The 23,924-nt window shown below is 46.1% G+C and overlaps 2 protein-coding genes across 5 annotated transcripts in view; one reads left to right on the forward strand and one right to left on the reverse strand.

Annotated features, from left to right (window-relative positions):
* The window catches only part of LOC102463045 (transcription initiation factor TFIID subunit 4-like), a 274,416-nt gene extending 261,194 nt beyond the window's left edge, over window positions 1–13,222 (reverse strand). The window contains exons 1-2 of one of the 2 annotated variants that reach the window (XM_075940091.2): window positions 11,757–13,222; window positions 2,053–2,225 (exon numbers count right to left, since the gene is read on the reverse strand). In XM_075940091.2, the coding sequence (XP_075796206.1) occupies window positions 2,053–2,225; window positions 11,757–13,068 (1,485 nt within the window). In that variant the 5' untranslated portion in view covers window positions 13,069–13,222. The remainder of the gene's footprint in view (window positions 1–2,052; window positions 2,226–11,756) is intronic. The other variant, XM_075940090.2, reaches the window with a different exon arrangement.
* A 3,649-nt stretch (window positions 13,223–16,871) lies between these two features.
* The window catches only part of LSM14A (LSM14A mRNA processing body assembly factor), a 40,812-nt gene continuing 33,759 nt past the window's right edge, over window positions 16,872–23,924 (forward strand). For 2 of the 3 annotated variants that reach the window (XM_006130562.5, XM_006130563.5), the window contains exon 1: window positions 16,873–17,243. In XM_006130562.5, coding sequence (XP_006130624.1) covers window positions 17,123–17,243 — 121 coding nt within the window. In that variant the 5' untranslated portion in view covers window positions 16,873–17,122. Of the gene's footprint in view, window positions 17,244–23,924 lie in introns of all 3 variants that reach the window. The other variant, XM_075940087.2, reaches the window with a different exon arrangement.

A 23,924-nucleotide genomic window follows, 5' to 3' on the forward strand; every position in this document is an offset into this window, starting at 1 on the left:
TGATTAGGACAACCAGCTTACAGTTACTTGTAGTGTTCATAAGTACCAATGTGAACTCTGCCCCCCACAAATCAGAAGAGCATTAGTAGGGCTAAATTGTTCAGTAATAATGCTCAGAAATACTCATCTGTAACTTTACAGGCCAAAGTTGCCACAACTGAACAACCTCCCTAAAGCACTACCACTTAGTCTAATAATAATTGCTTGCATTAATATATGTTTTGGTTCTTTTAGCTAGAAGGGTCTCAAAGCACTCATCAGAAACTTAACAGTAATCTTAGCAGCCACCACTGCGTTGACATACTGTAATGTTTTAACATCAAACACTGCAAAATATTTTGAAATCTTAATGTAACATGTGAATCATCACCCTTACTCTTGAATATATGTATAACACCATTTAATGATTACAAGAGGGCAGGACATGTATTGTTTGTTTTATTTGAAAAATTAATCTTAACAGCACAAAGCTTCCAAATGACATACAGGCAGTCCCCGGGTTACGTACAAGATAGGGACTGTAGGTTTATTCTTAAATTGAATCTGTATGTAAGTCGGAACTGGCGTCCAGATTCAGCCGCTGCTGAAACTGACAAACGGCTGACTACAGGAAGCTCGAGGCAGAGTTGCTCTGCTCCGGGCTTCCTGGACTCAGCCTCTGATCAGTTTCAACAGGCTGAATCTGGACGCCAGTTCCGACTTACATACAGATTCAACTTAAGAACCCCAGGTATCCCCAAGTCAGCTGCTGCTGAAACTGATCAGCGGCTGATTCCAGGAAGCCCGGGGAAGAGCAACTCTGCCTCGGGCTTCCTGTAGTCAGCGCTGGTCAGTTTCAGCAGCGGCTGACCTGGGGACGCCTGGGGCAGAGCAGCCAGAGCGGCGCTGCGGGACCAACCGGCAGCGCCCCAGCTGCTCTACCACAGGCGTCCGGAGAAAAGCCTGGACTGCTGGGGGGGGGGCGTACTAGCTGCGCCTCCCCCTCCCCAGCAGACCAGGGAGACGCAGGCGGGGGACCGAGACGCACCACGGTCCCGCCGCCCGGGTCCTCCGCGGCTTTGCTCTGCATCTCCCTGGTCTGCTGGAGACCAGCAGACCAGGGAGACGGGGAGCAAAGCCCCGGAGCACGCCGGCAGCGGGACAGCCGCGGCGCGTCTGGGCTGTCCGCTGCCCGCGTGCTCCGCGGCTTTGCTCCCGGTGTCCCTGGTCTGCTGGAGACGGTCCCCAGCAGACCAGGGACACCCGGAGCAAAGCCGGGGAGGCGGAGGGGTCCCGCGCCTCTGAGGCTTTGCTGTGGCAAAGCCGGGGAGGCGCGGGACCCCTCTGCCGCTGTGGCTTTGCTCCCAGTGCCTCTGGTCTGCTAGGGACCGTCTCCAGCAGACCAGGGACACGGGAGCAAAGCCGCAGCAGCGGCAGAGTCCCGCGCCTCTGAGACTTTGCCAGAGCAAAGCCTCAGAGGCGCGGGACCCCTCCGCCTCCCCAGCTTTGCTCCAGGTGTCCCTGGTCTGCTGGAGACGGTCCCCAGCAGACCAGGGGCACCCAGAGCAGCTTTTCTCGCCCCGGAGGTCGAGGTGGCGGGAGAGCTGCGCTCTGGGTGGTCCCACTGCCTGCGAGCTCTGGGGCGAGAAAGCCCTGTTCGTAAGTGCGGATCCGACTTAAATCGGATCCGCGTAACTCGGGGACTGCCTGTACTGAGGATTTTGATCAATACTGACTCAGAAGAAAGTAAGTCACCTACTAAATCATCAGTACGTATGATCTCCTTGGAGATCTTCAAACTAAGTTCTGACCAAGCTTGATGCAGCTTATTTTATGAGATTTGTTGTACCCACCATAACGTGGGACTCCTGAAAGGTAGATGTATAGAGAAATTTCCTGGACCCCTGCAACTAATCCGGCCTTTGGCTAAAGGTGAGGTACAATATTCCCCTCCTCTGTAACTTGTTTTCAGTACAAAAAGGTTTGTGGACAAATTTGCAAACAAGTCCAGCTTTATAATGTACATGATAGAAGAAACGGTAGATGATAAAGAAAAATGTGTGAAAAAAGTACCTGAGTTGTTGTTAAACGAAAAACTGGACCACTTGTGGGCACTGAAAGTCGGGGTGAAATGTTGGTGGAACCTTGGGCCTGTGTTTGTATTTGAGCTTGAACTTGAGCCTGGGCTAAAGCCTGCTGAGGTACCATTACAAGCTGTCCAGCTTCGGTGCGCACCAAGACCATACCTAATGAAATTGATCAAAATAATAGTAAGTACTATGAATCGAACTGATGTGCAGTAACTTAACATGTTCCCTTCTTAATACATCATACATCATTCCTAACATGTTTATTACAGTATAAAATCAGATACTAAAATCAGAAAGTAGTTACTAGCAGCAGAAAAAAATATATAAATTACAGCTTGTAGCAACAATTTAGATGATATTTGAATAGTACAAATGCAACCAACCATTGGTTATCTGAGTGTATAAGAAAATTACAAAATTTAGAGGTGTAATTATAGAGACAGCAGTAGATCAGAAAGAACTAATCAAGTTCTATAAAATGGGTTCGGCAATTCAGAGTATTTGGTATGAGTATTCTGAAGCTAATTCATGACAATTTTACTAAAATATTTACACTCATTTTAAGGCAGTCACAACCACAAAATCAGGGAGCACAGTAGATAGAGCTAATTAAGAACCAAAACAGAACAACCTCTTTATGCACCATAGGACAGAGATGTGGAAGACCTCATAAGCATTATAAGTATCAGGGGAAACAAGCTAGAAATTACCTAAATGCCTCAACAAAAAGAAATGTCATCCAATACTTTCCGAATGTGAGCAGTATTCAACCGACAGTAATGAACTCGAGATAAAGGCCTGCTAGCAAAAATGGTCAGTTACAACAAACCTCACCCTGGCTTAAGTCTTCTAGATCAGCTGGACAGAAAAAGGGAAGCAGCGGCGGATATTGGACACCAGAAGACTTAAGACAGTGGTCACCAACCTGTAGATCGGGATCTACTGGTAGATCTTGGAGCCTCTGACAGGTGATCCTGACCAGTTCGGATGGGAAGCTGTCAAGTGCTGGCACTTCAGTTGTCCCTTCACTCACTGTCATGCTGCCCCTGCTCTCTGCCTTGGAGCTGCCCCCTGGAGCCTCCTGCTTGCTGTGCAGAGTGTGGGAGGGAGAAAGAGGGGTGCTGATGTCAGGGTGTCCCTCCTCCTCCCACTCCTGTACCCTATCTCCACACAGAGAGAAGGGTATGGAGGGAGCTTGGCAATGCAAATCTCTGTCACTCTCACACACTGTGTTGTTGTTACTTCTTTTACTGCTTGCAAAGTGTGTTAGTTTGAGTTTTGTCTGGTCTGTGCATTTCATAATTTTCATTTCTCTCTTATGCTTAAATTTAATTCCCTGAGTACAGGCAGTCCCCGGGTTACGTGGATCCGACTTATGTCGGATCCGTACTTACGAACGGAGCTTTTCCCACGTCTCCCCCAGCAGACCAGGGAGACGCAGAGCAAAGCCACGGAAGACGCAGGCTACGGGACAGCCCAGACGCGCCACGGTCTCGCCACCCGGGTCCTCCGCAGCTTTGCTCTGCGTCTCCCTGGACTGCTGGGGGGGTCCCCCCCAGCAGACCAGGGAGACACGGAGCAAAGCCGCGGAGGATGCGGACGGCGGGACCGCGGCGTGTTGCGGTCCCGCCACCTGCGTCTCCATGGTCTGCTGGGGGAAGGGGGGGGCGCAGCTAGTGCGTCCCCCCCCCCCCCCCCCCAGCAGACCAGGCTTTTCTCGCGGACGCCTGTAGTAGAGCAGCTGGGGCGCTGCTGGTTGGTCACCAACCCGGCAGCACCCCAACTGCTCTGCCCCAGGCGTCCTGATTCAGCCGCTGCTGAAACTGACCAGCAGCTGACTTCAGGAAGCCCGAAGCAGAGTTGCTCTGCCCCGGGCTTCCTGGAGTCAGCGGCTGATCAGTTTCAGCAGCAGCTGACTTGGGGACACCTGGGATAGAGCAGCTGGGGTGCTGCAGGGTTGGTCCCCGCAGTGCCAAGGTGCGGCGCTGCGGGGACCTACCCGGTAGCGCCCCAGCTGCTCTGTCCCAGGCGTCCAGATTCAGCTGCTGTTGAAACTGATCCAGCGGCTGATTCCAGGAAGCCCGGGGCACAGAAACTCTGCCTGTAGTGAGTTCTAAAATGTCTAACTAGAGTAATTTTCCCTGTGGCCAACTGCTGCTCCTGGAAGTGGCTGGCATGTCCCTGCAGCCCCTGAGAAAGGCAAAGCAGGGGGAACTGTGGCCAGAAGAAGCTGAGGGCTCAGTACCTGTAGTTGAGGGGCAGCACATGGTGCCATGGAGCCATTGCTGTACATGCCAGCTGCATCCAGGAGTGGTGCAAGGCCAGGGCAGGTGTAAGCCTGCCTTAACCCCACTGCTCCACCACTCGGAAGCCATCTCAGTTAAATGGTGCCCAGCCAGAGCTTGCATCCTGAACCCCTGACCCAGCCCTGAACCTCCTCCTATACCCAAACTCCTGCCCCAGACATGAGCCCCCCTGCATCCAAACTCCTTCCCAGACCTTGCACCCTGAAACCCCTTCTGGAACTCAATCCCCCACCTTGGGCTAAGCCCGGAGCCCCTCCCACACTCCAAACTACTTGGCCTAAGACCAGAGCCTGCACCCCAACTCCCTACCCCAGCCTGGTGAAAGTGAGTGAGGATGAGGAAGGAAGGGGGAATGGAGTGAGCAGGGTGAGGCCTTGGAGAAGGGGTGGAGCAAGGGCACGGCTTCAAAGAAGGGGTGGGAAAGAACAAGGGTATTTGGGTTTGAGGTAGATCTTACATTGCACTTAAATTGAAAAAGTGATCTTGTGGTTTAAAAGTTTTGAGACCACTTACTTAAGATTTTGTAGTAAGTTATTGGAAATCTACAGGATATGCAAAGCACAGACATAATAAACTATCATTGGCCCATTTTGATCAGAATATGAGAAGCAGTTATCCAGCTAGAATTATTAGAAAGCCTTTGCAATTACTGCCGTGGAGGATGCATTGCAAAATCTGTCCTAAATGGAGAAAAGATGGCAATGGCAAAGTCTCTATCAAACAGATAATGGAACTCTTGCCAAGCCAAAGATAGAAAAGACCTTTTTGGCCATGGTTGCTATCAGAGATCCCAGAAAACTGTCTAGAAAGACAACTATACTGAGTAAAACAGTTTGGTTTTTATAGTGGCAATGCATGCTCAGAGTCAATAGTATTCTAAGTGTCCATGTGACAACAAAAGTGGCAGTTCTTTATTTTTTTTAAATTACTAGATACAACCATCGATCAACTACTAAGTACATTAAAACAGAATCAATAAAAACACCACCATTAAATGTGTGTTAAGCTGTCATTAAGGCATGCAAAGAAAATAACTCACCCTAACCTTATTTAACAGTTCATCAGAAAAAACATAGATAAAAGAATGAATCCTGTAACATGTTTTGAAAATCAAGGAAGATAAAACACTACACTGTTATCTCAAGCAGGGATCAAATTCCAGACTGAAGGACCCTTCACCAAGAACAGCTCGTCTCCAGTCCCCAAACACACAAATATAGTTCCCAATCCTTCAATGTATATGTGGGTGAAGTAGTGTGCTCACACGGAGCCTCAATGACCTCACCTTGGGTGTCCAAATTCATGTTAGCTGCTGAGCTAAAACACAAGGGCTGCGTCTAGACTGGCAAGATTTTGTGCAAAAGCAGTTGCTTTTGCGCAAAAACTTGCTGGATTTCTACATTGGCCGCTTTAATTTGTGCAAGAACACTGACAATCTAAGGTATGATTGTCAGTGTTCTTGCGCAAATACACTGAGGCTCCCACTTGGGAAAACGTCCTCTTGCGCAAATGCTTTTGCGCAAGAGGGCCAGTATAGACAGGTAAAAACTGTTTTGCGCAAAAAAGCCCCGATGGCGAAAATGGCCACCGGTGCTTTCTTGCGCAAAACCGTGTCTAGATTGGCACGGATGCTTTTGCACAAAAGCACTTTTTGCACAAAAGCATCCATGCCAATCTAGACGCTCTTTTCTGCAAATGCTTTTAACGGAAAAACTTTTCCATTAAAAGTATTTGCAGAAAATCATGCCAGTCTAGACGCAGCCAAGGAGAAAAGCAATCTTACAAATTATGAACAGCATTACAATTCCAAACAAAAATCTTAAATTGCTTCACAAAACTAATTGGAAGCTACTGCAATCTCTGGAGCAAAGATGTAATAGGGCTTAGGGGCAAAACACCACTGGAAAAAAACCCAGGATGCTGCATTCTGCACTAACTGGCATGTTCCACTAGTCTTCCAGCACAGCATGAGGTAAACTACTCAGCAGTAATCCAATCCTCAAATAACAGGCATTAATAACTATGATAAGTCCATATTAAAAAAAAGGCAAGCAACATAAAGTAAATACATTTTATATTTTTTAGAGAGTCTCTTGGTCACTATAGTTATCTAAATATCCAAAAGCAATGGTCCAAAATAAATCCAAGATCCTTATTTATCCTACTTGCATCCCACTTCAATTTTCTCATCAATATTTTAAAAATCACAGGTCACAGAATAAACTACATTTTAAAAAATTAGAACATATAGTTTTCAATGAAAAAGCAGAGGGTACTGAAATTAGGTTAAAGATTTTTCTGCCCTGTGTTTGATGTGTGTGTTGATAATCAATAAAAACAAGTACAGGATTCTTGTTACAGAAGTCAAAAGACTTTTGACGGGTGTAAAACTGCTAGCATTGTGTTTTTAGAACTCAGATAGTCAGCATCTTCAGGATAAGTAGTGGCTATATCAAAGGTGGGCAAATACCAGGCCGCAGGCTGGATCTGGTTCGCGAGGTTTAACTCCTGACGGGCCCCCCACTGCTATATTTACTTGCATCTCTGTACATACAGCTGATCGCAGCTCATGTTTGCTGCAAATTGCTGTTCCCAGCCAACGGGAGCTGTGGGAAGTGTATCCCGGTGTGCACCACTTCCCAACACTCTCATTGGCCGGGAACAGTGATCTGCAGCCCACAGGTGCTGTGATCACTAGTACCTGTGGAGGCTAACCCTGGTGAACCACTGCCATTTTACTGCCCACCCTGGGCTACATGGAGGGGAGAAATGTGTGTTGTGCTGCAAACCCATAATTTCCCCCTACTCTGGGAAAGTAGATTATGTTCCATCAACCTTCACCTACTTCCACACACAAAATCCATTTAATCAGGTTTCCACCATGAAAAAGCATGGGAGGAGAAGGGGTTACATTTCATTCTTAACTCTTGATTCAGCAATGGGACTTACTGGCAGAGATACTTCTGACAATATTAACGATGTAAATATCCATTAAAAATGTTAACCGCTAAACAATATGTTTAAGCAGGTAACCGCGGAGGGCGGGGGTCCCATGGTGGCGGGGGGGAGCCTGCTCCAGCCAGACAGCCCTTCTGCGCTGCAGGCAGGGGGCTTTCTCCAGTTGAGCCCAGCCTTCTGGTTACCACTTACCACTCCCGCCTGTTCCCCCAACCTTCCATCCTGCTCTGCTGCCTCTGATACAGTACCACAGCCAGTGGGGAGGTGCTTTTGTGTAACCATAAAGGTTAACTGGCTCATAGTATATACTTTTAAACGGTTAACCAAACACATCCCTAGTAGGTAAGCATCTTCTGTCCCTCCCACGTCACGTCACGTCACGTCACGTCACGTCACGTCACGTCACGTCACGTCACGTCACGTCACGTCACGTCACGTCACGTGCCTTGGTCAACTGTTGAAATTCCTCTACCCTATATAATTTTATTTTTATAAACTAAGGCCCCCAATCCTTCAAAGACTTACACCGGGTTTAAATGTATCTCAGAATCTAGAACTGGAAGGAACCTCAAGAGGTCATCAAGTCCAGTCCTCAACCACCATCTAGACCAGTGTTTCTGAAAGTGTACTGAAGAAACACTTTCAAAAACACTTGAACTGTCTGCCCTGATTTGTTTATGTACCGGCGCCACGGCCACAGAGTCTCGTGGCTCCCATTGGCCCCATTTCATCCTTTGCAACCAAGGGGAACTGCGGGAAGCAGCATGGGGTGGGCCACTGCTTCCCACAGCTCCCCTTGGTTGCAAAGGACAAAACAGAGCCAATGGGAGCCATGAGGCTACGTGGCTACGGCGCCAGTAAATAAACATATCATGGCAGCTAGTTAAAGTGTTTCTGAAAGTGTTTGAGGTACACTTTCAGAAACAGTGATCTAGACCATCCCTGACAGATGTTTGTCTAACCAGTAGTCCCACTGAAGACAAAGTCTCATTGAATGCACAAAGCTAAGCATGAGCATAAGTCTTTGAAGGTGCAGAGGCCATATCCTTGGCCATAATCGAATGCACTGGCTGCATTTTCAGTTTATTAGCTTGTCAATTTTTGACTTAGCACTATCAATCAAACTGTACCTATGTTGCAGGATGATAAAAATAAAAAATTCACTAATTTTGCAAGCCTGATGAGCTAATTTTAGTTTTGAAAATAACCCTTTTTGCTATGTGCTTGTAAACAAATAAAATGCTATGTTCTAGTTGAATTAACAAATTGTTAATAATATAATACAATATGCAATTGCAAGCCATTTGAAACATTTAATTTTCATGAGTTAGAAATTAAACTATAGAAATCATAAGAACAAATCAGAGCCACAACTGCTTTGCACATGCTCAATCTATCTGAGTAAAGTTAAAAGCATATTCAGGGATTTCACTTTTTTAAGGAATATAACATGGGTGCATCACATAATTTAAAAGTTCTATTTATCTGATTCTACATATCCACTCTGAGCTCATGTATAATCTTTGTAAGTACTGTAATTTCTCTTTGTGTGAATTAACTTTAAGAGGAAACATCTAAAACACACTTGCTAAACTTCCTTAGGCAAGATGAAAACAAACTGAGAAGCAGCTCTGAAGTAGTTGGGCTATGTCTGACCCCTACAATTCACACAACTAAGTAAGGAAATTCAAAGAGGAAGATACAGACTAAACTACGAAAGCAGGTGAAAAACTAAAAATGGAGTATTTTCCACAATTATTTACTGCTGAAAGATAACAAAATCATCAATTTAAAAGCACTCTGTCAATTTAGTCAGACTTTTACCTAATGTTGATAAAAAAAAAATCAACGATTAATTTCACTATATTTGATTTTCCTTATTTATTGTGAGGTCTTTTCCACAGCAACACTGTATAAGATTTTAAATTACAGTAGACTTCCGACAATCCAGAACCTAAGGGATCTACATGGTGCGGGATTATCAGATATGCCGGACTATCAGGAGGTACTATAAACTGGTTATATATATACTGTATACATTATATACTGTATATAAAGTGTTCTTAACCCTTTTTATTGTACATACTGTATACAGTATACTGTAATGTTTTAGTTTTTTTAAGACTTTTTTACCTTTTTGCTCAGTTCACCTGCTGCCGCTGTTACCTTATGACTCATTTTTGGCTGAAGGTCACTCACTAGGTTCTTGCCATTTTGATGCCGGACTATCAGGAGTGCCGGACTATTGGAGTTTTACTGTAATTTGAACACGCCATTATTCTATTTAATTGAATCATTGTGTTAACTGTACATGCAAATGATAAGTTAAAACATGCAATTAGACATTTTTTTTCATACAGCCACCACACAGTGTACATAAATCCATATACATTTTTCTGAAAATGTACACCTTACAGCTTTATGCAACGTGTTTCACAGGAGTTTATTTTAGGACATCACAATTTGTTTCTTCCATACACATTTTTGTTGTGCTATTGTGGGACTTATTTTTCATTATGAAATATTGAAATGGAGCAGTCAAAGTAATTGTGATGCATGCTTACATTTGTTATTCATGAAGTTATAGAAATATTTCCTGCTATGAGGATATAAATGTTCATATATATGACAATTTGCTTTTAAAATGAATGTGATTAATTCAGGTTCGGGACATTGTTTTATTGGCCTATGATTATAAAACACATAGAATCTGTAGCATCTAATATTGTGGGTTATTATTTCAGCTCTATTGCCAGCTAGAACAGAATGCTGAAATTAAAAGCTTGTGATATAATTTAAGAAGACCTACTCAAAAACAGACTATTAAAAGTTTCAACTTTAAACACAAGTTTCCTCTTTGAAAACTGCATTATTTTAAAATCAGTAATGAGCTGTCCATTACTTTTTCAGTCAAACTACAGGTATTTTCATTTTTTCTCTAGCTTATTCCCTAAGAACACTTGCCTGTTTGACTTTTATATTCAAATTAAGTAACTTTAATTCACTAGAAAGCAGTTTTATAGAGCAAAAACAAACCTTTATAAGTTTGCACACTACTAACTTTTCAACATTATATTCTGAAATCTAAAATATGTTTGTTTTCAAGAGTATCATTTTCCTCTTCTAGCAACCAAACAATAGACCAAAGCAATGACACCGTCAATTTCAGAAGCCGATTATGACACATACACCTAAGTATAGGAAACAATAGCTAAGTGTGCTAATGTACCATCTAATATATTACTTTTACTTTCTAAAATCAACTTGATATCTGTTCCAAGTAAAATGAGATCATAAAGTCATATGAATTTGCCTGATCTATGCAGTAGCTTTCTACCAAAAAAAAAAGGCAAGGGTTTCATAAACTGTGATCAACTTCACAACTACTTAGAACACTGCACTAAAAACAGATTTTTATGTACACAGCAAGCATACCAGTCAATAAGCATCATTTGCTTCACTGATGTCAAACACTTTAAGGAATTCTGAGGCAAGAAAAACAATTTAAGAGCACAACAAGCATTAAGGGATGGAGATTTTTTATTTGCATAAGAAAAACAATTAAACATCATCTGAATAAATCATCTAATTTCACAGGAAAGAACTTATATGTGATTTGCACTCTAGCACTACGGCATGGCAAGATAATATCAGATACCCTTCAAAATTTTAGACTGAAAGTAAAATAGTCATTTAAACCAAGAATTGTTGGCATGGAGATATGTGATTAATGTTTTGGTTGTGGTTAGCCTTTCTGAATAAGCATTTTTAGAAAACAAAACCAGATAATATTACCCCCTGATCTCTGAGTAATTAAGACTGAATAATTAAGAAACAGTCATTATGAGGGAATGGTGTGAAATTTGTTATTTTAGAATCAGAGGTGAATCTGATTGGTGTGGGGAGACACTCAGATACTATGGTGAACATCACAATATATGTACTGATGTTGAAAGATTAGATTAATCTAGTTAAATATTAGATCAATTCAATTAGCCAATCAGGACAGACACTGCTTGAATAAGGAGAACACTACCTAGTGTCAGCAGAAATAAAAAAAAATTAACAAAATTTAAAGCATTATGCCTATCTAAAAATCAGCAACTTCTAAAATAAAGTTTTAATTTTACTGCACAATTTTAAAATAACTTAGCATGATTAGTATTTTCCTTTAACAAAGCAAATAATTCTCCAATGATCACATTATTTTAATTAGCCACCACATATTTTTAAATTAAGTATTTTAATAATACCAATATATTTATTAGAACAGAACTAATTTTAAAAACATGAGATTACTGGTGTACCACACGTTTATTTGATAATTCTGTATTTGATTTGTAGCACAGCCACAACTTTGAAATATCAGTGAGGAAAATGACTTAGCAAAGATTAACAAGCCTGTAATTGTATTTCCACTTACCAGGTGGTATAGTAAAACCTGGAGGCAACTGGATTGTAGTCTGCTGAGGCGGTCTAACAATCAATTGTGGTGCAACTATTCTCTGAGCAATGCCCACTGCAGGCCTGGGTGACAGCGACTGGGGGACTGCAGAGACGACAGGTACACCGGTAGCAGATTTGGCTACACCAACAGCAGAGCCTGGTGGCCCTATAATATTTACTGTAGGTTTAGATACAGCATTGAGAGTGACTGTGCTGGACACTACAGGGGCACAGCTTGCTACTGGACTTTGGGCTGGATGGGTGACAACGTTCATTGTAGAAACAGAACTGCCAGAGTTACAGAGTGTATTTACTGCAGAACTGTGTGTGAGGAGTTTTGTCTGTGCTGTGGAGGAATCTGGTTTGCAGTGGCTGACAGCCGGGTTCTGATGGTTGACAACCTGTGTTACTGATGCTGGGGCACAACCAGCCTTTAGACTCTGAGTGACAAGCACAGCAGTGCTGGAGGCAGTGCCATTCCCACTGAGTGCCGCGGGAGGAACGGTATGCAGAGCAGGTCTCTGGAGAAGAGGGAGAGGAGCAAGAGGAGGAGCAGCAGCTGTACCACCCAGCACTACCGCCTTTGCAACCCCACTTGCTGCGGCCGCTAGAGTGACAGCATCGGCAACCCCAGGCGACCCCCCAGCAGTGGCGGCCTCGGAGTTAAGCAGCAACACGTTGTTCACACCAGCCGCTGCTGCAGAAGGACTATACCCCGGGCTGTGACTCTCCACTTCCCGGGCACCGCTGCCAGCAGCAGGAGCAGCACTGGCATCCACATGGTTGTTGACAGGCTGGGCTGGGGCGCCTGCAGGCGGAGGTGGGGCTGCGGCTTGCAGTGGGACAGGGGCAGCAGGTGCACTCGGGGGGCTGTTGCTGCTGCGAGGAGCTGCTCCATGTGATTGCTGCATGCTACTACTGTTTACACTCGCTCCCCTCCCGGCCGCCACTCCGGGGGCGGACAGGGCAGGGGGCGCCCCCTGGACTGGACTGGGGCTGCCCACGGCACTTGGGCACCTGGCAGCCTCCCCTGCCCCGGGGAGAGGAGGAGGCGCAGGATGCCCTTGCTGCTGTTGCTGGACAGGGCTGCCGCCCCCCACCAGGCTCCCCGGGTGCTCTTGCTGCTGGTGGGATGCGGGGCTGCTGTTAGGACGAGCCTCCTCGGTGGAGGCCCGCCCGCAGGCCAGCTGCGATTCCAGGGAGCCCACCAGGTCGCTGACCGCCTTCTCGTCCACCTCTTCGGAGAAGAGCAGCATCTCTTCCAGAGGGTCCGAGGCGCCCGCCGCCATCTTGCGCCAAGCTGGGAGCCGGCCGCTCAGCGCACAGGCGCGCCCGGCTTCCGCCGCGCGCGAGGCATTCTGGGAGGCCGCCGCCTTCTCCAGTCTCACTGAGTGAGGCCAAGCGTGGCGGGGGTGGGGGCGCGAGGGCAGAGTGCCAGCGCTTTGTGCTGTAGCCTGGGGCTCGTCCCGCTCTCGCTGCGCTTACCCTCAGAATGCCCTATCTCCTCTGCTATCAAACGCTAAGCAGCGTGGGGCATGGTTAGTTCTTCAGTAGGGGACCAGTGCCTTGCTTGCATGGTGACAAGTCTCAGAGGGGTAGCCATGTCTGTATCTGCAAAACAGGAGCCCCCTGGCACTTTAAATACTAACAGATTTATTTGGGTTTGCTCACAAAAGCTAATGTCCTCATATCTCTGTTAGTCTTTAAGTTGCCACGGGATTTCTCTTTGCTCCTGAGAATAGTGGGTGCTACTCTTTTTGATGGGTCATAGGGGCTATGTCTACAATGCCAGGTTATTTTGAACTAACTCCCAAAATAACTGTTTTAAAATAAGCTTATTCTGCTTCACAAGCAGGAGTTATTATTTCGAAATAACAGGTAGTGTGGACTCCGCTTGTTATTTCGAAATAAGGGGAGTTATTTCAAAATAACTCCTTTGAGTGTAGACGTGCCCTGGGAGGTTTACCTGTAGGTTGGGCAGAATCTGATCATTAGGATTGTACTCTCCATCTGCAGATTACTGCATCACTCCATAGTGTCATCCCAACAGCTGGGGCTTGCTTCTGCTCCGAGCTGGGCTTGTAGTTCTAGAGTCACCACCTCATGGCCCTGAACAAAGTACCAGGTCTACATTATAGAGCCAGGCCCACGTAAACCAGTTATGTCAATCTCATGATGTAAGTGCCTTATTACACTGAGGTAATAATTCTACCTCCACAAGAGGCACAGAGCTTATGAGAGTGTAGTTAGGGCAACGTGGTGTCTGCTAGACCCTAGTCTCCTGATGTGCAAGGGGAAGATCCATCTGACAGTGGAAAGAACTCAGGGACAAGGGAACTCACTGCATCTTTTTCCAGAGAAGTGTGAGAACACAAAAGGGAGCATGCTAAGAGGATAATATGAAATCAATTCAAGGGGGTAATATTTGGGATAACTAAGAATGGTAATCTGTGGGTTAATACATTACTGTCTTTCTGTAATACCACCCAGCAGGATTTGGGGCCAATTAATTGGAAAGCTGCTTCTTCCTCATAGCCAACTTCTGAGAGAGAAGTTTTAAATAAGAGAAAAAGAAACTTCATTATTGTTACCCCATCTCCCATGCCTCACCTTAATCCACTTGTTTTTCTCATCCATCCGTTATGTTGTGTCTTTTAGAATACAAGAATTTTGAGACAGGTACCCATTTTCTTTGTATGCATCCAAGGTTAATGGGGCCTGGCTTGTTTGAGGCCCCTAGAGATTACTACAGTTGATTCTACATAATAATTAACTTCAATTGTCAATGTTAACAATTTAATTGTTTATGACTGTAGCAAATGAAATTGCAAACAGGGTGGGAATGGGGGGTGGGAATTAGAAGGTGCTTCAGGGGAAAAGAGGGATAAAGGAAGATAGCAAAGAAGATAGAAATAACAGTCATTTTAACTTTAACAAAATAAACAGTGAAAATTAAAAGTGCATTTATTACTTAAAGGCCAGTGTTCAACCCTTATATTTATTTAAACTTCCCCAATGTTAGAAGGAGTTCTGTTGTAGTTCAAGGATAGCATATCCTTGTCCACAAGCCTTTGTTAAAAATGTAATTCAGCCTTCTCAACCGAATAAATTTGACACACCTTTTTTAATTAGACTGATATATGTAGTGATCCCCAACTGACAAATTCAATGTCATTTTAGTATGCACTCTACTACTGTTCGAAAAAAATTGTACCGAATGTTATTCTTGAATGAATGGAATGAAAATACCTTTAAAAAGCCATATTTTATTGTTTATGAACTGCTTCTCCACTGGTGTAAACGCAGACTTGATTTTAGGGATGTGAATGGGTAACCAGTTAACTGTAGGATAGCTATGACAGCTAAAAGGAGGCCTTTTTAGCTATCATAGAACTGGACAACTAATTCTACTTGAGCCCTTATGGATGGGCCAGGGGACATGTCAGGGGTACAAAAGGAGGATATGGCTAGAGCACACTCCAGTACAGCTATTTCAAAGAGGGACTTAAGAAGTGGAGCATGAAGGTTAAGATAGCTTTAATGCAGCCTCCCCCTTTGGGGTGGGAAAGGCTCAGAAAGTAGAGGAAGTGCAAATGTTCCTTAAAGACACCTTCTTCTCCCCTCCATTTCTGCTCCAAGTCAAGGAACAAAGTAAGTGTGATTAGGTTGAAAAGCTAGGCTATGTCTGCACTGCAGGCTTCTTGTGCAAGAAAAGCTATTCTTGCACAAAAGCTTGCAGAATGTCTACACTACATGCATGTTCTTGCGTAAGTAAATTTACAGTAAAGCGTCGTAACTCTTGCACAAGAGTTATTCCTCTCCCCATGAGCAATAAGCCCTCTTGTGCGAGAGCTCGTGCGGTTTCAGAGGTAACGGGTTTCTTGTGCAAGAAAACCCTATGGGTGCGTCTAGACTTGCCAGCTGTCTACACCGGCCGCTTGAATTTGCGCAAGAGCACTGACATTCTAATGTAAGAATTCAGTGCTTCTTGCACAAATACTTTGACGCTCCCGTTCAGGGATAAGCCCTCTTGCGCAAGAATACTTATGCAAGAGGGCCAGTGTAGACAGGCACCATAATCTTTTGCGCAAGAAGCCTGCAGTGTAGACATAGCCTTATTTTTCTCTTTGGAAGGGTATAAAAAAAACCCTTTTCTAAAGTTCAAGTAAGCATATCAATTTTCTCTTTAATGGGACACAAGACTTCACCTACCAGACTAACCATTCCTTTTGTGTTTTGTACGTTTTTGGGGGGGGAGGTTTTTTTTTTCAATTCATACCAAATAGATATATAAGGTGAGCTCCACTCTGATAGATCTTGTGACGTCAACCAAAGTTCAATGCCAGTCTAACAGTCCCATTAACTTTATGCACATAGCTGTTTGCAGGGTCAGGAGGCCTTTATAAAAAGTTAATGGGTGTGCATTCCCAAGGGAGGAGAGAGATTTTGAGATATTTTATATCAGAAAGGAGCAGACATGTTTATATCAGGATAGCTGCATCCAGACTAATGAATTGTATCTGCAATTGAGGAAGTGGGTCTGACCCATGAAAGCTCATCATCTAATAAACCATCTTGTTAGTCTTTAAAGTGCTGCATAGTCCTGTCTTTTGTTTCTGCATCTAAACTAATATTGTTAAGACAGTACAGAAACAGTATGCAGACACCCCTTTAGAAATAGATTAAAACTAAAGTAAAACAAGACCTGGGCTAAAAGCCAAAGCGTGACATGCCTCCACTGAGGCAGACAAACACACTCAGGAGTGATGCAAGTGAAATGAAAGTGCAAATGATGTCATTCAAGGCCCGACAAACAAAGTGCCATGCAGCATATGCAGGGGGGAGAGAAACGAGGACAGAAGCAATGGATACACAGAAAGACGTATGCATATTCTCATGCGCCGCAGACTGTAGGTTTATTAGCGCAGGACGTGCAAAAAAAAAGCTCCCAATGAATCCCATCCTCTCTATCCCACTTCAGCCCTTTTCTCAGCTCCAGCTTCTCCCTTCTAATTGTCGCCCCCATCTGCGAAGCCGCGGCTATCGCGAGATCGTCTCTGTTCCCGGCATCCATTTCGCGGCCTGGGAGAGGGGGCGGTACTAAGTCTGAGGGAAGATGAAGGCGGCGGCCATGTTGGCAGCTTCTGAGTGGCTTCGACGGTGTTTGTGTTGAGGGGCCTGCGTGGGGGGGAAGCGGTTGCTGAGGGGTCCACCCGCGGTTGCGCGTACGCCTAGGGGAGTGGCGTGCTCGCTCGGACTGCGAGAGGGTTCGCTTAGCCGTCCGAGGCCGGTCTCAGGAGCGTGCGGCAAGGGGGGGGGGTCCCTGACCGGGGAGTTGGCGCCATGAGCGGGGGGACGCCCTACATCGGCAGCAAAATCAGCCTAATCTCTAAGGCCGAGATCCGCTATGAGGGGATCCTGTACACCATCGACACCGAGAACTCCACCGTGGCGCTGGCCAAAGGTAAGGGGTTGGGGGGAGCGGCCGCGGTCTCCGGCGTCTTGCTCCGTCACCGGTGGGGGAAACGAGGCACGCGCAGCCCCGGCCGGCGTTACGCTGTGGCAGGACCGAGACGCCAGTGGCACTGGCCCGAGGTGAGGGGCCACCGAGTGAAGTGGGGGTGGGGGTGGGGGGGTCGCTGCATCTCGTCACTTTTCGGTTCAGCGCCCCTGGTGGCGAAGGGACGCGAGCGGAGGTAAGAGCTTGGGGGGGAGAGAGGAGAGCGCAGTCGGGGAGCCGATCCTAAAGCTCCTGACCACTGCTGCCCGAGCTTACAGGTGGGGTTGGCCTCCACTGAAGCGTTGGAAGAAGCAGAGAAAGGGAGATGCGCTGTGTCGTGGTGTTTGCAATGGGTGGCAGTGGTGGAGGAGGGACGTCCACGTGTAGTCTGGTACGTGATAACCCCAGCCTAATTGGTTAATCCTATCGAATACACACATTCCCCCTTTGCTGCTTCTGGGAGAGAGGCAGCAAGGTGGGGAGCAGGAGTCATTGCTGTGGGGAGCCAGCTTTTTAAGGTGGCAATGCTGGGGGGGGGGGAGGAGGACAGGGCAGGCTTCTCCTCGAATCTAGTGCTTGTAGGGAGCTTTTAAGCTGGCTCCCTACACGCACCAGATTCGAGGAGCAGCCTGCCCTGTCTCCCCTCCTCCCCTCCCCAGTATCCCCTCCTTTCCCCTCCCCAGTATTGCTGCCTTTGATAGAGAGGCAGCAGCAGCAGGGTGAAGGGGGCAGGCAGGAGTTGGTACACATGGCAAGCTGGCTTGAAGTCTGCTTTCCTCACATGCCAGCTCACTCCTACACTGCTGCCTTTCTGTCAGAGGTAGCAGTGGATGGGAGGGCAGGGGAGGCTGCTCACTGCGGACAGAGGACACTGCGTGGAAAGCCAGCGCAGGTTCTGAGAGAGAAGTTGGGCCTCAAGACACATGCTGAGAGTTAACAAATATGTAGTTGTGAATTAAGGCAGGAACCAATTTCCAAAGGCTCTGATCTGTTAGCCTTTCCTCATTGGAAATTCCAGCTTGGGCATGTCCACTGACTCCAGCTGTAACAAAAAGAAAGCAGCCTCTTTGATGGTTTGGTCCCAGGTCAATTTAGGCTTTATACATCAAAATCTGAGAGAGCCCTTGCAGGCCATGTGTAGAGCATGAGGTTAATATGCTCATGAAGAGAAATGCTGCTGACAAGTACTGAATTCTGGACTAGCTGCAGTTCAGATATGGATTTTAAGACTTAGCCTGTTGTTTCATTTGTCTGATCTTGAAGTCACAGGTGCTAGAGCAGGGGTTCCCAAACTTTTTGACATGGAGACCAGTAAATCCATTCACGAGCTTTTGGAGGACATGTAACATTCATTTGCATATTTGCATATTCAATAAGCAAATGATGAATATTCAAATACATTGGTTTTGGTCCTCCCAAAGCCCCCAGTGCCAGCATTAGCAAAGCTTTTTGGTACAGTCACCCACAATATTCTTGCCAGCAAGTTAAGGGAAAATGGATTGGATAAATGGACTGCAAGATGGATAGAAAGCTGGCTAGATCAGGGTTTGCCAAACTTTTTACTTTAGTTGGAACCCGTTTTTTCAGTACTGTCTTTTGCAGCCCAAAAATATAAACACATATTTAAAAAAAAAAAAACAGAATGAAAAATGAATAAATTTTCAGTGTTTCACCCGACTGCATCCTCCACCCAGCCTGGGCCAGGGCTTGGGGGACCTGGCACCACATGAGCACTTCAGGAGGCGGGAGCAGGAGCAGATTGGGGTTAGGGTATCTGGCTAAGAGGGATGGTGCAAGGAAGGGTAGGTTGCCAGGTGTCTGGTTTTGTACTGGACAGTCCGGTATTTGAAAGTTTTTTGGGAAAGAAATTGAGAAATTACCAGACATATAAAATGCCTGGTATTTTCTAATTAGGTAAGTTTTATTATAATTAGGCGTATTAGTCCTTAGCTGCCTGCCTGGTAGATGTGCTCACACTGAGTGTGTCTACCTGCCAGGCAGTTCGCAACTACTCTAGGGAGGGTATGTGGGGAGGTAGAGAGGGCAAAATGGAAGCCCTGGCCAGACTCAACTCATCTGCCAGGGTCTGCATGTGTCCAGGTCAGTCTCTCTCCCCCCCCCCCCCCCCCTCCCGATCTCCCCAGTCCAGCCCTGCTTCCAGCGGCCGGTTCCCCCCACCACCCACCAATCTCCCCCATCAGCCCTGCTCCACCGACGACCCCCCCCCCTCCCACCAGCCCTGCTTCCAGTGGCCGGTTCCCCCCACCACCCACCAATCTCCCCCATCAGCCCTGCTCCACCGACGACCCCCCTCCGCCACCAGCCCTGCTTCCAGCGGCCGGTTCCCCCCGCCCCCCACCAATCTTCCGTCAGCCCCGCTCCACCACCGACCGCCCCTCCCCTCCCCCCCACACACACACCAGCCCTGCTGCCCCTGTCCAGCCCTGCTTCCGGGCTGATTCTCCCATCCTTCTCCTCCTGATCTCCCCCAGCCAGCTCCCCCTCCCCCTGTGCAGCCCTGGTTCCTCCGCCTGCCCTCTCCGATCTCTGCTGCCAGACAGCCCCACTACCCTCAACCCTGCTTTTGCTGCCTGGCCGCCCGCCCTCCCCCCTTCTCTGCAGGACAGCCCCGCTGCCCGCAACCCTGCTTCCACCGCCCACCCACATACCCAGATCTCCACAGGACAGCCCCACTCCCCCAGTCCTGCTTTCGCTGCCCGCCCGGCTGGATCTCTGCGAGACAGACCTGCTGCTCCCAGCCCTGCTTAGGCCGCCTGCCCGGGCCTGGTATAAAATACCGGGCCTCAGCATGGCTGCCGGGAGTGGAGCAGAGCAGGGAGGGCTAGGAGGAGCGGAGGAGGAACCAGCTGCCCGGAAGCAGTGCTGGAGGCAGTGGGGCTGTCCCGGTGGAGATCCGGGCAGGTGGCCTAAGCAGGGCTGAGAGCAGCAGGGCTGAGAGCAGCAGGTCTGTCTCGCAGAGATCCAGGCGGGCGGGCTGCGAAAGCAGCACTGGGGGAGTGGGGCTGTCCTGTAGAGATCCGGGTATGTGGGTGGGCGGTGGAAGCATGGTTGGGGGCAGCGGGGCTGTCCTGCAGAGATGGGGGGAGGGTGGGCGGCCAGGCTGCTGCCCAGAGTTAGGGAAACACCGTGCTAGAGGATTGTTTCAAGATTTACATCTGAAAGAAATGGGTACAACCTTTTAATCTACACAGAGGTAGAAACCTGACTTTGCATAGCAACCATCAGATCATCTGGTAGCAGCTCTGAGTGTACCTGGAACACCTCCCCTCCTGCCCCCCAATGTCGCAGATCCTGGCCCAAAAGGCAGAGCAACAGCCTGAATCAAATTTTTCTTCCAGTTCCTTCTAGGGATGTAAAAAGCACCTTAATTGGTTGATGATTTGTTTAACCTGTTAACCAGCAGCAGTGGGTAGGGGGCTGCTCTGATCCCAGCCCTACTGACCTACTATTGCTAGGCAGGCCATCCATGGGACTGTTCTAGCCAGCTGGGTCCTGTGTTTAACCAGTTATCCAGTAAGTATGCCGGTAAGTTTGATCCTTACCAGATAATTGGTTATCCTTTTACATCCCTAGTTCCTTCATCCTATCCAGCCAGCCTCATATTGCTGTTATCTAGATTGAGTCTCATCTATACAAGAAAGTTGGACTGGTTTAAGTTCTTCAGTGTTTTAAATGGTGCTGAAACCTATATTGGACGTTATTTTGCCAAGTCAGTTAGGAATTGGTTTAAGATAAACCAAGACAAACCATTCTTAAAACAAAATAACACTGAGCTGAGAATGGGACAGACTTCAGCATTTAACTATGAAGAGGTTATCTCCTCTCCATATGAAAACATGCTGATGGAGAGCCGGAGCCTTGATACCTTGCTATCAAACTCACTCTGCCACAGTTAAGAATCTTAATGTTTTCCTATGGTACAGTTAGCCTGTACCAATGGTCCTTTATGTAGCGCCTGATCCTATTGCAGTCTGGCATCAGTATTGGGCCCCAAACAATGAAACTTTGCTTGCTTTTGTGTCTGTTTTTTAATGTGTATCTGGTACATGCGACGAGGAGTCCTGTGGCACCTTATAGACTAACTGAAGTGTAGGAGCATAAGCTTTCGTGGGCAAAGACCCACTTCGTCAGATGCATGTCTGACGAAGTGGGTCTTTGCCCACGAAAGCTTATGCTCCTACACTTCAGTTAGTCTATAAGGTGCCACAGGACTCCTCGTCGCTTTTGCAGATTCAGACTAACACGGCTACCCCTCTGATATCTGGTACATGAGATTTACCTTTGAGGGAAAACTTGGAGGAAAATAAATGTTAGACAAAAGCATATTTATGTTAGCCTAACTTCTGATAACCTGTTTCTGAATATTTGATAAATATTTTCTGAAATGTTCTGTTTTGAAGAGTAAATCTGAGAATTTTCAGATGAAACTGCATACCCAAGCCATAGAGTTGTTGTGATGAAACCAGGTTGCAACCTCATCCTTGCAGAGGTGCTTGTACTTAGTCTCTATGACAGGGATTCTTACCTTTCATTGCACACCCATCCCCCCCTTTGACAACAAAATTACTACTCTGCCCCAGGAAGAGGAGTGAAGCTTGAGCCCAGGCATGGAGTTAGAGGTTAGAGGCCAAAACCAAGAGCTTCGGTACCAGGCAGGATGCATGTCACCTGAGTCCCACTGCCCAGAACTGAAGCCCAAGAGCTTCAGCATTGGCCCCAGTGGTGCAGCTCAGGCTTTGGCCCTAGGTTTCTGGCAAGTCTAAGCCAGCCCTGGTCACTAGGTATGTGAATGGTTAACTGGTAAGCATCACCTTTACAGTTATCTGGTGGGGGCTTCTCCGGCTTGTCAGAGCTTCTGTTCCAGCATGGTGGGGCCTCCCACCCGCCCCCGTACAAGCGGTTAACTGACTAAACATAATGTGTAAGTGGTTAAACAGAATTTTACCTCCCTGCTAGTGACCCCATTAAAATGGTGTTATGACCCACTTTGGGGTCCCAATCCACAGTTTGAGAACCACTGTTCCATGATTGCTTAAACTGTTATGATCACATTATGCTAGTATCACCTTCCACTGTCAGTCTTCAGAAACCAGCTCTCAACTTCATACAATTAAACATAATAAAAATCCATTTATTCTTATTTCTAAATGTAAACTCTTAAGATATGACTCAAATGAAATGGGAGGGGAGGCTAAATATATGTGTATAATTATGCACATGTGGTTTCATACTGTGAGTGAAGTGAAATAGTTATTTTACCAAGTAAAGCAGTCTTACCAAAAGCAGTTAAACCTTCAGTGTCTCATTTGTACTGCCTCTTCCTCAATGCTCAGAGTGCTACTCAGTCACAGCTGAGGAACTGGCACTTAGATTTTGCACTGACTTCAGAATTAGAATAAGTACTTCATATGATGTGTTATCTAATCTTTTATTAGCAATCAGTTTGTAAACTACTAGAATATAATAAGGTGCTAAGTAAGGGCATGGATTTGTCAAGAACAAATCATGCCAAGCCAACCTAATGGGCTGGAGTATAATTTTTAACCAATTAACTAAATAAAATGGGGTCCACCCCCCCATTAAGGTGACCCATTACCCGCCTGTTCACATCCCTAATCCTTACAGTATAGTCTGTCTAAGATTGGGGTCTCTCATTGTGATAGGCTTGGTACAAAACTCAGTAAGAGATGGTCTCTGCTCCAAAGACTTCCGTTTGAAAAGATCAGTGGTTCTCAACCAGGGCTATTCTGAGGTGTCCCAGGGCATATATCAGTTAATCTAGGTATGCAGTCTGTTGTAAAACTAAGCAAATAAAAAGCACAAGCAAAATCTATTATAGATAAAATTTCATACAAAGATTTTTTTATATTGCTTTGTATATCATACAACGAAATGTAAGTACCATATTTGTATTCCAATTTATTTTATAATTGTATGATAAAATTGAGAAAAGAAGCAATACATAATTTGACATCTTTTGTATTTTTGTATCTGATTTTGTAAGTTAACTGAGGTTAAAATTGAGGCTATACAAGACAAATCAGTCTTTTGAAAGGTATACAGTAGTCTGGAAAGATCCATTCCAATGGCTCTCAACAAGACAGTCTCGTAGAGTAAATAGAGGCACAAAGAGAAGTGACTTGCCCAGATTTATACAGTAAGTTGATGGTAGAAGAGAAGATAGACTTCCACGTGCCTTGTCCGCCAGACCATGTTTCTACTTCATCACATTAGTCACTTTGTGTTCATTATTTTCACTGGCAGATGCTATCTCTAAGTCTCATATACATCAAGTAAAATTGTACTGTAATGCAAAATCTAAACTGTGATATTGGCAACATAAATATTGAAACTTGTGAAATGTTTGTATTTTCCCCTGGAGAAGTGTGGATTTGGGGTTATGGTTTTGTGGAATAGTGCAGTCATGATCAATACAGTTCCAAGTGAGTTATGGCCTACTGTATTCTAATAGACTAGATTTGTGGGCTGGATTGATGAGTAGCTATTGTTGCAAGGCTTGTCTAAATGGTATGTTGTTGTGCATCAGTGTGTCATGCACTAATTGCTTGTCAAACTTGCTGCCATGCACTAAAAGTTCCCTCGTGTATTGATGAGGACTACATC

The sequence above is a fragment of the Pelodiscus sinensis genome, chromosome 12 (genome assembly GCF_052426305.1).
Source record: "Pelodiscus sinensis isolate ZL-2025 chromosome 12, ASM5242630v1, whole genome shotgun sequence".
In the NCBI taxonomy this organism is placed as follows: domain Eukaryota; kingdom Metazoa; phylum Chordata; order Testudines; family Trionychidae; genus Pelodiscus; species Pelodiscus sinensis.